The sequence below is a fragment of the Osmerus eperlanus genome, chromosome 22, assembly GCF_963692335.1.
Source record: "Osmerus eperlanus chromosome 22, fOsmEpe2.1, whole genome shotgun sequence".
Taxonomy (NCBI): domain Eukaryota; kingdom Metazoa; phylum Chordata; class Actinopteri; order Osmeriformes; family Osmeridae; genus Osmerus; species Osmerus eperlanus.
Window position 1 is genome coordinate 5,617,831 of NC_085039.1, and position 11,736 is coordinate 5,629,566.

An 11,736-nucleotide genomic window follows, 5' to 3' on the forward strand; every position below is an offset into this window, starting at 1 on the left:
TGAGTGTCTTTTAGACATAGATAAAGATATGTACCATGTAAGCAATTTTGTATCACAATATAAATGTACAGTCTGCTTGTAATATTTACAGGTAAAGCATGTATTTTAAAGTTTTTGTAAATCAACAAATTCCATGTACTGTACATATACAGAAATCTCACAAATTATTCAGTTTTTGAATGGTAATAGCATGTTAACCAGCTTGTTGGGTTTAGCGTGTATATAATGTGCTTTATTTCAAATCTGAAGGGAAACACTTGAAAATTCACAAGATATTGGGCTGCGTGCTGTCAAAGGAAAAACTCTGCAATGCATTTTTGTGCCTTTTCTATTAATGTATGTAATCTAGACAATCTTGAAGAGCTTGTGTACAACCAAAACAACATTAAATGATTTGGGGAAACTGTCTTGTCCCTTATTTCTTTCTAGGTACAGGCATTGATGAAGGCATTGGTGTTTTCCGTCTCTAAAGACTTTCTTGCTGTGTCACCCTGGTACCATTGCAGTTAGGGTTGGGAGAGCTTTTACATACTATGTATAGTCTACACAGAGAACCTATAAATAAAACGTGTGACTCTTATTCTAAACAACATTATAAAAATGTTTATGTTACCGCCAATGTTGTAGTAGACGTCACTGTAGAAGTGCTTCCTTGTGTTTGTTTCGTCAATGCTCTGAGCCGGCTGATTTCAGTCATGTAGATCTGTGACAGTGTATACAGCACATTGGTGTCATTAGTTGGCTTAGTGCATGGGCTTAACAAACATATGATGGTACTTCGACTTTCTGAATCTGAACCTGAACCTCAGCTCTGGACAAAGTGCTATGTTACAATACCACATTACAAAAACACATGTTAAGATGTATTTTAGGAGCTGAACTATGAAAATAACTTGATTAAATTTTCCGTAAATAATATCTATTATTTTTTACCGTCAGCTTTGATCCTATTTTTCTGTATGAGGGAAAGTAACACCACTTGTTTTCTTTTGTAGGTGATAATGTCACCTACGGAGCAAAATGGCCCATCTTTGCCATCTCCAGACTACAGAACCAAGGGTCAGACTGATGAAAAGGAGCTCTTCCACATCCTCCCTCAGCTCCAAGTAAAGAGGGCAGATTTCCTTACAGTCATGCTCACCGGCACCCTGCCTCAGCGCCGGACGTTTTCGGCTCTGCTGCCGGAGAATGAAGTACCGGAGCCTCAGGGGCCGAGGGATGATGACGTGACCAAGAGCGAGTCCAACAGCGAGGCCAGTCAGAAGAGCACTGAGCGCAGCCAGGATGGAGCTCCATCCACTCTCATGGCCGAGGACCTGAAGGGCCCGAGGGAGCCTGTCTCAGCTGCCGATGCAGACCCTGACATGGAGGACGCCTCCAAGACCCTGGTCCTGTTCTCACCCGGGGACAACCGCAAGTCCCCATCTACTGGGTACCCCAACCTCGAAGCTGATTTTGGTACCCCGTGTACCATCACCCCCCAAAAAGAGAGGCCCGCAATGGGTGAGGCGATTCAGGCAGAACCATCTGAACTTGGGGGTTTGTCGGTTGCATTGAGATCGGATTTGAGAGCCACCACCCCCATCGCTCCGGCGTCTCCTCCGTTCACTAAAGTTGAACGGACTTTCATCCATATCGCTGAGACATCCCACCTGAATGTCATGTCTTCCAGCAGCCAGACTCCCAAGGAAAGTGATCGAGACCTCTTGGCCATTGTCCAAAAAGCTTCAGCAGATGGAGGCACCAATAAACAGATACATCTTGTAAAACAGGGCAACGCATCTTCTGAGCATTCACTTGACCTCCAAGTCCAGTCTGCAATTGATGGGCACCTGGAAAATGACTCGCAGCCCGAACCTGAAAACTGTTCAACGTTTGTCTTTGCCAAATCTCTGGAGCCTGTCCCAGAAGCCACATTGCCTATTCTGGCACATGAAGCTTTATGCAGCAATGATTCTCAAAAGAAGCTGCTTGAAAAGAAAGACATTACAGATCAACAGGAGAATAGTCCAGAACCAGAAGCACCAACCCCTCCCAAACCCAGGATCAGGAGCCGGATCCCTGTGTTGGTCTCGGAGGAAGACACCGGCTCAGAGCACTCGTCCTCCCTCTCGGCCCGGGCACGACTCCAGAGAAGGGTGCGGCAGCTGGACTTGGCAAGACTCGTGGTGGAGAAGCAGCAGGGGCGTTGGATGAGGAGGAGGCTGATTTCGGGGACCTCGTCTTCCCTGTCGTCTGGGGATGACGAGCGGCGGAGGGCATCGGAGACTCTCTCTACCACCGGCTCAGAAGAGGACACGCATGCCTCGGATGAGTCCCTGGCGAGGAGGACTTCTCGTCTCAAGCCGACGGGGGAGGAGGGGCCTTTGGAGTGGCGGAGCAGGATCCCCAGGCCTGTCACACCCATTAAAAGACCCTCAGGGCGATTAGTGGCGGCCGCAGCCCCCTCCCCTCTCACCCTGCCAGGACGTGGTATTTCTCGAGCAGCCACCTTCATTTGCAACGGGTATGTCATTTTGCTATTCATCTATAATATAGGGGTATATGAAAATTATGTGAAACAGGAAATATAGCTATAATTCATTGGTTTCTAATGCAAGTTAAAACATCCAGTTGTTTTGTAAAAAAAAAAAGCGTTCACATGTGACTTCTTTCTTTTCTTCAGACTTCAATCTCAAAGAGTAGGACTGAGCACCCTTCACACCCAGAAGAGATCCAAAACAATGCCGATCGGGTCTGCCTCTTCGTCTTGCCCCCGACCCTCCTCCGGTCCTCCCCAGCCATGCGGTAGCCCCCGCATGCCCCTGCGCTGTGTTTTTGATGCCCGTCGTAGCCTCAGTACCTCTCACTGCAGGACAGACAGCCCCTCCCCCCAACGCGTCCGCCCAATAAGGCAGCCCCTCTCAGTCCGACCCACAACCGCTCCCCCTCCACGACCAAGAACTACAAGTTCCCTCCAACGTAGCGCTTCACAGGACCCCACAACGCAGTCATCCACTGCCATGCCTGCCAGGGTCAGGCCTAAGTCCACAGGGCCAGCAAAGGGGAAACAAAGCACAGGGGACAAATTTAGTTCCGTTAGATAATACACAGAGACTAAACCTAGACAATAGTTGTGTATACATCTATATGGTCTTCAGAAAAACTTGATGCCTCAAAAGGACCCAAGCTGACCCCAAAGCTAAACTGATGCTTTAAGTCTTTTTGATCTCACAATGACCTCCTTTGATCCAAATAATTTGTCTGTACTAAAATAGTATGTGAAAGGACGACATCATACAAAATTATCTCCACGAGCTTCCAGGAAATAACTAAAATAACTTGATGAGCCACGCTACCATGGTGCTATGTGTGGGCTATGCTGTGGGGGAATCCTATTCATGAAATTTTGTTTGAGGAATTGAAAATCTCCATTGAAAGTTCTTTGGTTTCTGCATATTATGCAATAGTAAGGTAGATATGTAAATTAAAAACATTTAACAAGCAAACTCACAATGATTTTCATCACAGAGTATCAAGCACTTATGAAACTAACAGTTTCACCTCATCTACAGTCCAATATCTCCTTGGTTTGCTTCGCATGGTATACAAATCACCTTTGATTAATTGAAACATTTCATTGAATTGCATCTAAAGTTTCCAGTATCTTCCAGTAGTGACATCTTTCTCCAATTCAGATCAAACTGACTGGCCAAAAGAATTCCCAACTGTGTAGTCTGAATGAAAGCTTCAGCTGCTTCAGATTTTGACATGGTAGAATAATTTACTAAATTCATGATTTTGGACAAAGGGGAGGGTGTGAAAGCAAATATTACTGCTAGCCTCCTTGTTATTGTGTGTCAATGGGCATGCTTTGTATAATACTATTTTCTGGATGTTCAATTATATTTATGCTTTGTATATAATGATACTTTCTCCAAAATACATCTTTATTTTTCTCTTGCGAAGCAGACAGAATTCTTTAACATTTGGTTTCAAATGGATGGCACTAAGCCTGTCTTTTTTTTTGGCATGGGAAAAAAACAAGGTAATGTGAAAACGAGAGAGATACCTGCCTTTGATGTTCTGACAATGCAATGATTGATGATCACTGGAGCCCATGTTGAGTTGAATGTTTGTATTGGGTAGATAAAACCTGAAGTTACAGGGCACTGAGCTATAAAGTGAAGTCTTGGTCATGTGGAAAGATATATATTGTGTTTACTCCCTAATTGTTTTCATGCACAATAATAGAGTGCTGGGTGACTTTAAGTTCTTCTAATATTAGGGCACATGGTTTCAGGACACTCAAACAATATCTAGGTTACATTATACAACATGTAATAAGACATCCGTAATTCAGCAAAAATATAGTTTCTGAAACAAAAGCCCATCCCCATAAAAAACGTTTTAGTCTCCTGCAAGATCACAAGCATTTGAGCAGAGATCCTGTGTATCAATGGACCTTGTCTTTTTGTTCTATAGCCACAACTTTAATGTCCTCCTCTAAGGCTGTGTTGAGGTTTATCTAGAAAGAGCTGTTAAAAGTAAAATAATAAATGGAACGTCAATATTATAGTTCATACCATTGGAAAAACAACATTGTCATAATGTCATTACAAATACAACATTCTGCTACAGCATTTACATTTCATGAAAAATGTTGTAAAACGATTTTAAAGTATCGTAACAGTAATAGCAATTCTAAAAAGAACACAATTTACTTACTAGGGCATAGGTTTGGTTTAAATTGTTGTGTTGTTGCCCTAATGCTAATACTGCCCCTGCTCTGACGTTAATTATTGGTGGGGATTCAATAGTCTTTTACAATGGTAGGGACCTTTCCCTACTTTCTGCCCCTAAACCTACTCTTATGTTTACATGACAACAAATATTTACTGAAAAATACATACAAAATGCATACTAGTAAAACATATAGAGCCTAAACTTGGACTGCAGGACTTCATGGTTGAAACTAGGTCCATTCTGAAACGCTATTTGTAAAAATCTTTATTATCACAGTGTGTGAAGATGAAATGCTCAAACTCAAAATAAGAAAAGTCTGTCTGGAAAGCAAACTTCCTTTATATTTTTGTTCAATTAAAGAGTTTTGTTTGAGCAGTCCTAAAGTAGTATTTTTCCAGCTCTGTCAACTTAGCCTGTTAAGAGAAAAGGTCAAATTAAATTGAAAACATTGGGAGGCAAAAATGTTAAAACAACATGCGTGTTTGTACTAGAGGGAAAGTCTGCCGTGGTCCCCAGCATTGGAAATGTGATCTCTCTTTTTTGTTTGCATACATTATGCTTACACATTTTTATGTTTCTTCTCAATCCATATAAAATATAAATTTGATTCAACTAAATATGTTTCCAATAAATTTAAGTAATAATTATCCAAAGTGCATTTCCACTCATTTAGGACTGCATTATTAGATAATATTACAGCACAGAGTACAATTTTAAATATAGAATGTACAAGTCAAACTTGTGTCAGTAGCTATGTTCTGATTTGTTTTATGAATTTTCGTTGGACCTGACCCTTATGTTTCAAGTCCTGGACCTGACCCTTATGTTTTGCATATGTGGCATGGTGAAAGTGAACTTGGCTAGCATCAAAATCACGAGGCATAACACAAATAAATCTCCTGTAAATACAAGAATCATATATTCTATTAAAATATGTTTACAGTTGTACTCTAAAGGTGATCAATATGCTGAAGAGGAAGACCATGAACCAAATGCATGGTTCAAACCAACTTACACCATTCCCTTTTCTGCAAGTAAGTTCCCAGAAGCAATCTCTCCAAACAAAATGCATTTGCTCTCCTTTTTCACTGTCAGGTGAGAGGCAGTGTTGCAGAACACCATGTGAGAAACATTTCACAGATAGAAGTCTGGCACAAAGAAATGTTTGTCTTTTACTGTTCGATTCCCGGCTGTGCCAAATGACGTTGTGTCCTTGGGCAAGGCACTTACCCTACTTGCCTAGCTCTGGATAAGAGCGTCCTCTAAATGACTAAATGTAAATGTAAATTTACTGTTCCACAGACTACCGTGACGGAGAACATATTGAAGTGGGGTGGAACAAGACATAACGGTTTGATTTGTACACGCATCACACTAAGACCCTCCCTTTCCCTGTGTTCTTCTCCCCACGTTGAGAGATGACGGTTCTCAAAGTAGAGCACACTGAGAGAAGGAGTGAGTGAATGTGTGTATGAGGCATAGTGTGTCAGAAAGACGGAAGAGGGACTGTGTCAGAAATAGGGAGAAAGTACAGAGTTCTGAGGAGAGAGTTCTGTATCCTTTGATAAAATATTAGATAAAAAGGGGAGGAAGAACCAAGTCAAGAAGGAGCAAGTTAATAGGTCTACCTCATCAGGCTCTACACACATAAATACACCCAGGGTCAGGATGAGGTTTGAGGAGATCCTGGATGATGTGGGTGGCTTTTCCAAATTCCAGTTTCTGGTTTTGCACTTGCTCTGCCTGCCTAGGGTCATCCTTCCTCTCCATTTCCTCCTCCACAACTTCATTTCGGCAGTGCCACCCCACCACTGTGACCTGGGCGAATCCAGCCATGGGGAAGAAGGGTTGTCCATGTCTTTGGCCGATCCAGAGACACTCAGCTCCTGCAGGGTGTTTGCTTCCCAGACGGACCTCGGTCATTCCAACCACACCAACGTGACCGTGCAGGTGCCATGCCAGAATGGCTGGGTGTATGACCACTCGCAGTTCAGCTCTACCACTGCTACGCAGGTACTGTACAGTGACTATGTAGATTGCAATTGGCTCTTATCTGAAAAAGAAACATATCAGACTTGTTTTTGTATTTTATTAAGGTAATAATTATAGAGATGTTAGTCACATTTGTTGCCATGAATAAATAACAGTTTTGCACATGCATAATGTTTGCATCAAGTGTGACATCAAACATTTCTTCTTTGCCCTGGTACAACTATGAACTTTTTGTGAAACTCATATTGTTTGCATCACAACAAAGATTTGATTTGATTTGCTCTCACTAGACACATCATGTGGTGCATCATCATGAGAAACAAAGAATGTGAAAATGCTTCTTGTATCCTGTACGAGACCTTAAGAAATGAACCAAGTCTATGATGGATAATGAGCTGTAAAATATATTTACATAATTATGTGTTTTTATTCAGTGGGATTTGGTTTGTGACAACAAGAAGTTAAACAATGGTCTTGCCACCCTATTTTTTGTTGGAGTAACAATCGGTGCAATTCTTTTCGGACAACTCTCAGATAAGTATGTTAAATGTATTTGCTTGTCCTTTTGACGAAAGACCGTGAACAGAATTATTCATGTAATACACAATGTATGCTACCCATTTACCAACACAACCAGATGCTAATTAATTACATGCAACTATTAAAACATAACTAGCTATCAATTAACAACTTATTCAACTTTAACACCATCTATTAAAATCTATTTTGGGGGGCGGGGCATAGTGTGGGCAAATCCTCAAATGCCTTGAGGATTGTATTGGCCCTTTCTCAACTTCCCTTATATCTGTGATATGATATGTGTGATATGATACTTCTCAAAAAAATCCACAACAGTGTAAACAATGTTGTTAACTAAGACAGTCTCAATTACAGAAATACTGTGATAATTCTGTCATTCAACAGTACACACTTATAGAAACACTTATATCCCACATGGGGTCTGTGTTAAAGGTTCTAGATAAAACAGAATAACCTGGTTGAGTTACAGTAGAACCTTTTAAAATGGTTATAGATGGAATGGTAACAAAAAGTGGTAGTGTACATGTAAAGTAAATGAAAGTAAAGTGTGGTGAAAATAAATGTTTTCCCTTTGCTCCTTCACGACAGGTTTGGTCGTAAACCTATGATTTTGGTGTCCTTTGTATCCAGTGCTCTATTTGGGGCAATATCTGCCTTTTCTGTCTCTTATGTCATGTTTGCTGTGACAAGGACACTCTGTGGAGTGGCCCTAACTGGAATGTCCATCACTACACTTGCACTGAGTAAGAAATCCTGTTCTTCAGCTCCATTGTGTCCTATGTTCTATCCAATATTAACAGAGAGAAGTTTCAAATATTTTATATTGAACTAAACTGCAATCTTGCATCCTTTTCAACCAAGCCTTGCTAATCCCTCAAAAATGTCCCTATCAAGAAATCCATGTCAAATCAAAGTGTCACAAACTATCATGAGTGCCATATCCTTACACAACAAATCTACATATTCTGCAAAACAATTTAACCTCCAGGCATTGAGTGGACAGACATTGAGCATCGTACCTTCACTGGGACGATCATCAGCCTGGGTTGGAGTGTGGGAAACATGCTGCTTGCACTTCTGGCTTATTTCATCAGAGATTGGAGATATCTCATGCTGGTGGTCACGTCCCCTTGCATCGCTGCCATTATCTCCTGGTGGTAAATTGACACTCAAGACTGGAAAAGTTTAAATATGACACATTTTGACAATTTCTCTTTGGTCTAGTAGATCAGACTTCTACCTCTGTTTAGGTGGATACCAGAGTCTGCTAGATGGCTGCTGGCTAATGGCAAAGTGGACGACGCCAAGAAGTACCTGGTCCAGTGTGCTAAAATGAATGGAAAGTATAATTACACATCTAAATTGGATACCGAGGTAATTCTTCAAATTTGGATGAAAAATATGTAGTTCAGTGTGAATAGATCTCCTACAATACTTCTTGTGTGAGGACTACAGTGATGAATAAACCAATGCCATATAATTGTAAATTCTGATGAAAGTAGACACTAAATATATCAACACTGTAAGCAGTCTCTGTACTGCCACAATAGATATTATTGAATTAATTGTAGACTGGGGACCCCCAATTTAAATACAGCTTCAACTGAAATTAAATGTACTTGAGCATAACTTTTGTTATGTGCTGATCATCTTTAAGAGGCTGAGGAAAGTCACTGTTTCTGAAGTTGCCAGTAAGAACCATTCCTACCTGGACCTGATTAGGACACCAAAACTGAGGAAAATTGCCATTTGCTCAGGGATATTTTGGTAAAAACAGCAGAACCTTTTTTCTTCCTTCCTTTTTGATTTGAAACAGTCCTTGAGTCATTTCCTTAGTGCTCTTGCTCATGCTGTGAGGAGGAATATGAGTGTGTGTGTGTAACAGGATATTTAAGATAACTAAATTGGCTTAAATTAACTGGTAACCCACATTCACAGAATCAATTCTCAATTAGTTATATAGTAAATGTTAGTCAATATTGCTGGAGTGCATTTTATGTAATGTGTTGTAGCTAATTGAGGAATGTGTTTGTAGTATCTAAACATATCACAAGGGGTCTTGACTGATCACATTTGACGCTTTGTACATGTGACAGTACATCGTTCTAAATAATCTGAAGCTAAAACAAATGTGTTTTGTTAGGGTACATGGAGACTAATTGAAGCCATGTGTCTCCCCCTAGGTTTGCTGTTGCCTTTACATACTATGGAATTAGCTTCAAGATCACCGGCTTTGGTCTTAACATGTACCTCACACATTTTGTTTATGGTGCCATTGAAGTACCAGCGAAAATTGGGACATATTTTGTCATAGATCGTATTGGCCGTAGAAATGGGCAGGCGTGGTCTCTCATCATAACAGGAACACTAATTGGTCTGAACACTGCAATACCCACAGGTAACACGATACTCTAATTTCCTCAACCTGCTAATTGCATTGTTCCAAAAACATTCCAAGAACATTTTCATGAAGCCAGCTTATAAGGTCCTGTGTGTGTTTTCAATATAACTGTATCCTGTATAAACAGAGCTCCAGTATTGACTTATTTGAGAACGAATCTCATTGCAGTCTTCTTCTTTTTTGCCCATTTGCTTTGTTTTATAGACTACGGTCTTGTTCGTACCTGTGTGGCAGTGGTGGGGAAGGGTTTTTCTGAAGCAGCCTTCACTACTGCTTTCCTTTACACCGCTGAGCTGTATCCCACTGTCATCAGGTAAATGCACTTTTACCATCACAAGCACACACACTAGTTAATAGATGAATGTTTATTTGATGAATGTTCATTTCACAAAATTTAGAAGAGAAACATATGCTTCAAAAAGATTAGAACGAAGGGCAAACAGTATGAAGTGCAGTCACCTCTCTTCCCTCCCACAGACAATGTGGATTAGGCTACACTTCTTTCATTGGCCGATTGGGGGGGTCCCTGGCCCCCATGGTTATGCTGTTGGAGGACGTTTGGGTGCTCCTGCCCCCTATCATCTTCGCCATCACAGCAGTCCTCAGTGGCAGCGTGGTCTTCCTGCTGCCTGAGACCCTCAACGTGAGGCTGCCGGAAAACATCCTTGATGTGGAGGAGGGAAGGTACTGTTGCTGGACATGCATTGTGCTCATTTACTGGAGTAGGGATGGTGCATTGGTATACTGATTCTCATTGGTGCCAGGCTCATGAGTGTCATGATGTATATTACTGTACTGGATATGTAATTGAATTTCACCTGACACAGCCAGTTGACCAGAAAGAAATGCTTATATGCTAGAACGTTTGTGGATGAATGTTTATACTAATGTTTCCCCCCTTCCTCCCCCCCCCCCCCCCCCCTAGGCATTTACACATCACCAGAGATGAAGCTATGGGGTTGGAGTTGAACGAAATTGACTCAAGACGACTCACATCATCACAAGAGGACAAGTAATTGCAAATTGTTATTAATATGCAAATATTAAAATCACAAATGTAACGACAGCTTTCAAAAAAAATATCTATCATAGTAATGGGATTAGAACCATTAACCAAATGTGGCCAAATGTGGCCAGAACATAACTATAGCCATAACCTTCCACTTGCCATGTTAATGTGTAGTTTGAAATGCATATGTTGTGCATTTATATTGTGGATTTAACCATCTTTTATCGTATTTATCACTAGCATGTAGCCTACCCTTTAATGTACTTAAACTATCCATTATACAATTAATTAATTATGTGATATCTAAATAACTGAGTGTAATTTTGAGTGAGGAGCACCATTGTTAGTGGAGTGAGGTAGAATGTATTCTATTATTCATTTAGGAGGTGTTATAAAGTGCCTCAATAATTTCAGTATAATTTGGGAATGATACATCATGATTCAATGAGTTGTTACCAAGTTTAAATGATTAAACTCAGTATATAAACCGCCACACTATGGAATATGGAACAATATGGTGTGTGGTCATTTGTAAGGACCCAATATTGATTTCCACAGTACACACAGTCCCATACACAGTTCTATACACACTAATAGTACACTTATTATTTGAAGTGTGTGTGTGTTTACAGTGTTAAAAGTACAGTATGGACAGTAGAATAGGTTTCTGAATAATGTAACTGTTTTACACCTACTGCTTATTAAAAACTGACTTGGGTAAGTACAGACCTACTGTTGACTGGATTTCTGACAACGGACCAATTTACTCACCTAGACAAAGAGAACGTGACTTCATAGGAAACATTAAAAGATCACCTTCTTCTAAATTAATTAATATATATATTCTACAGGAAGATAATATAATTGTGCAGGATCAACAACAAAGTAATTGTAGAACTGTTTTACCACATCAGGATCATGCATCAGCCCATTATCACTGGCCATAAAAAATATTTTAAAATGGCAAGTATGTTTAATCAAGCATTGTCTGTCCAATTACATTTTTGAAATTCTCAACAGGACTATCTGTCATGAAATCATGAGCCGGCAACTCAAGGGGAGGGTGAAC

At 40.6% G+C, this 11,736-nt stretch overlaps 2 protein-coding genes across 5 annotated transcripts in view; both read left to right on the forward strand.

Moving 5' to 3' along the window:
- The window catches only part of ttbk1a (tau tubulin kinase 1a), a 33,571-nt gene extending 27,911 nt beyond the window's left edge, over positions 1-5,660 (forward strand). For all 4 annotated transcript variants that reach the window (XM_062448789.1, XM_062448788.1, XM_062448790.1 and 1 more), the window contains 2 exons: positions 996-2,506; positions 2,666-5,660. In XM_062448789.1, coding sequence (XP_062304773.1) covers positions 996-2,506; positions 2,666-3,086 — 1,932 coding nt within the window. In that variant the 3' untranslated portion in view covers positions 3,087-5,660. The remainder of the gene's footprint in view (positions 1-995; positions 2,507-2,665) is intronic.
- Positions 5,661-6,178: 518 nt separating this feature from the next.
- slc22a7a (solute carrier family 22 member 7a) lies at positions 6,179-11,180 on the forward strand. Its single transcript, XM_062448046.1, has 10 exons — positions 6,179-6,738; positions 7,152-7,255; positions 7,846-8,000; positions 8,246-8,414; positions 8,508-8,631; positions 8,915-9,024; positions 9,441-9,655; positions 9,863-9,971; positions 10,136-10,342; positions 10,584-11,180. The coding sequence occupies exons 1-10, from the start codon at positions 6,394-6,396 to the stop codon at positions 10,672-10,674; spliced, it is 1,629 nt and encodes a 542-aa protein (XP_062304030.1). The 5' UTR covers positions 6,179-6,393; the 3' UTR covers positions 10,675-11,180.
- The last annotated feature ends 556 nt before the right edge of the window (positions 11,181-11,736 follow it).

What these genes read in the sequence shown, in the direction of transcription:
- slc22a7a (XM_062448046.1), top strand. Translation starts at nt 6,394, where the DNA reads ATGAGGTTTGAGGAGATCCTGGATGATGTGGGTGGCTTTTCCAAATTC. An exon ending in GCTCTACCACTGCTACGCAG is followed by an intron (nt 6,739 to 7,151) that starts GTACTGTACAGT and finishes GTTTTTATTCAG; the next exon opens with TGGGATTTGGTTTGTGACAA. An exon ending in CATCTAAATTGGATACCGAG is followed by an intron (nt 8,632 to 8,914) that starts GTAATTCTTCAA and finishes ATCATCTTTAAG; the next exon opens with AGGCTGAGGAAAGTCACTGT.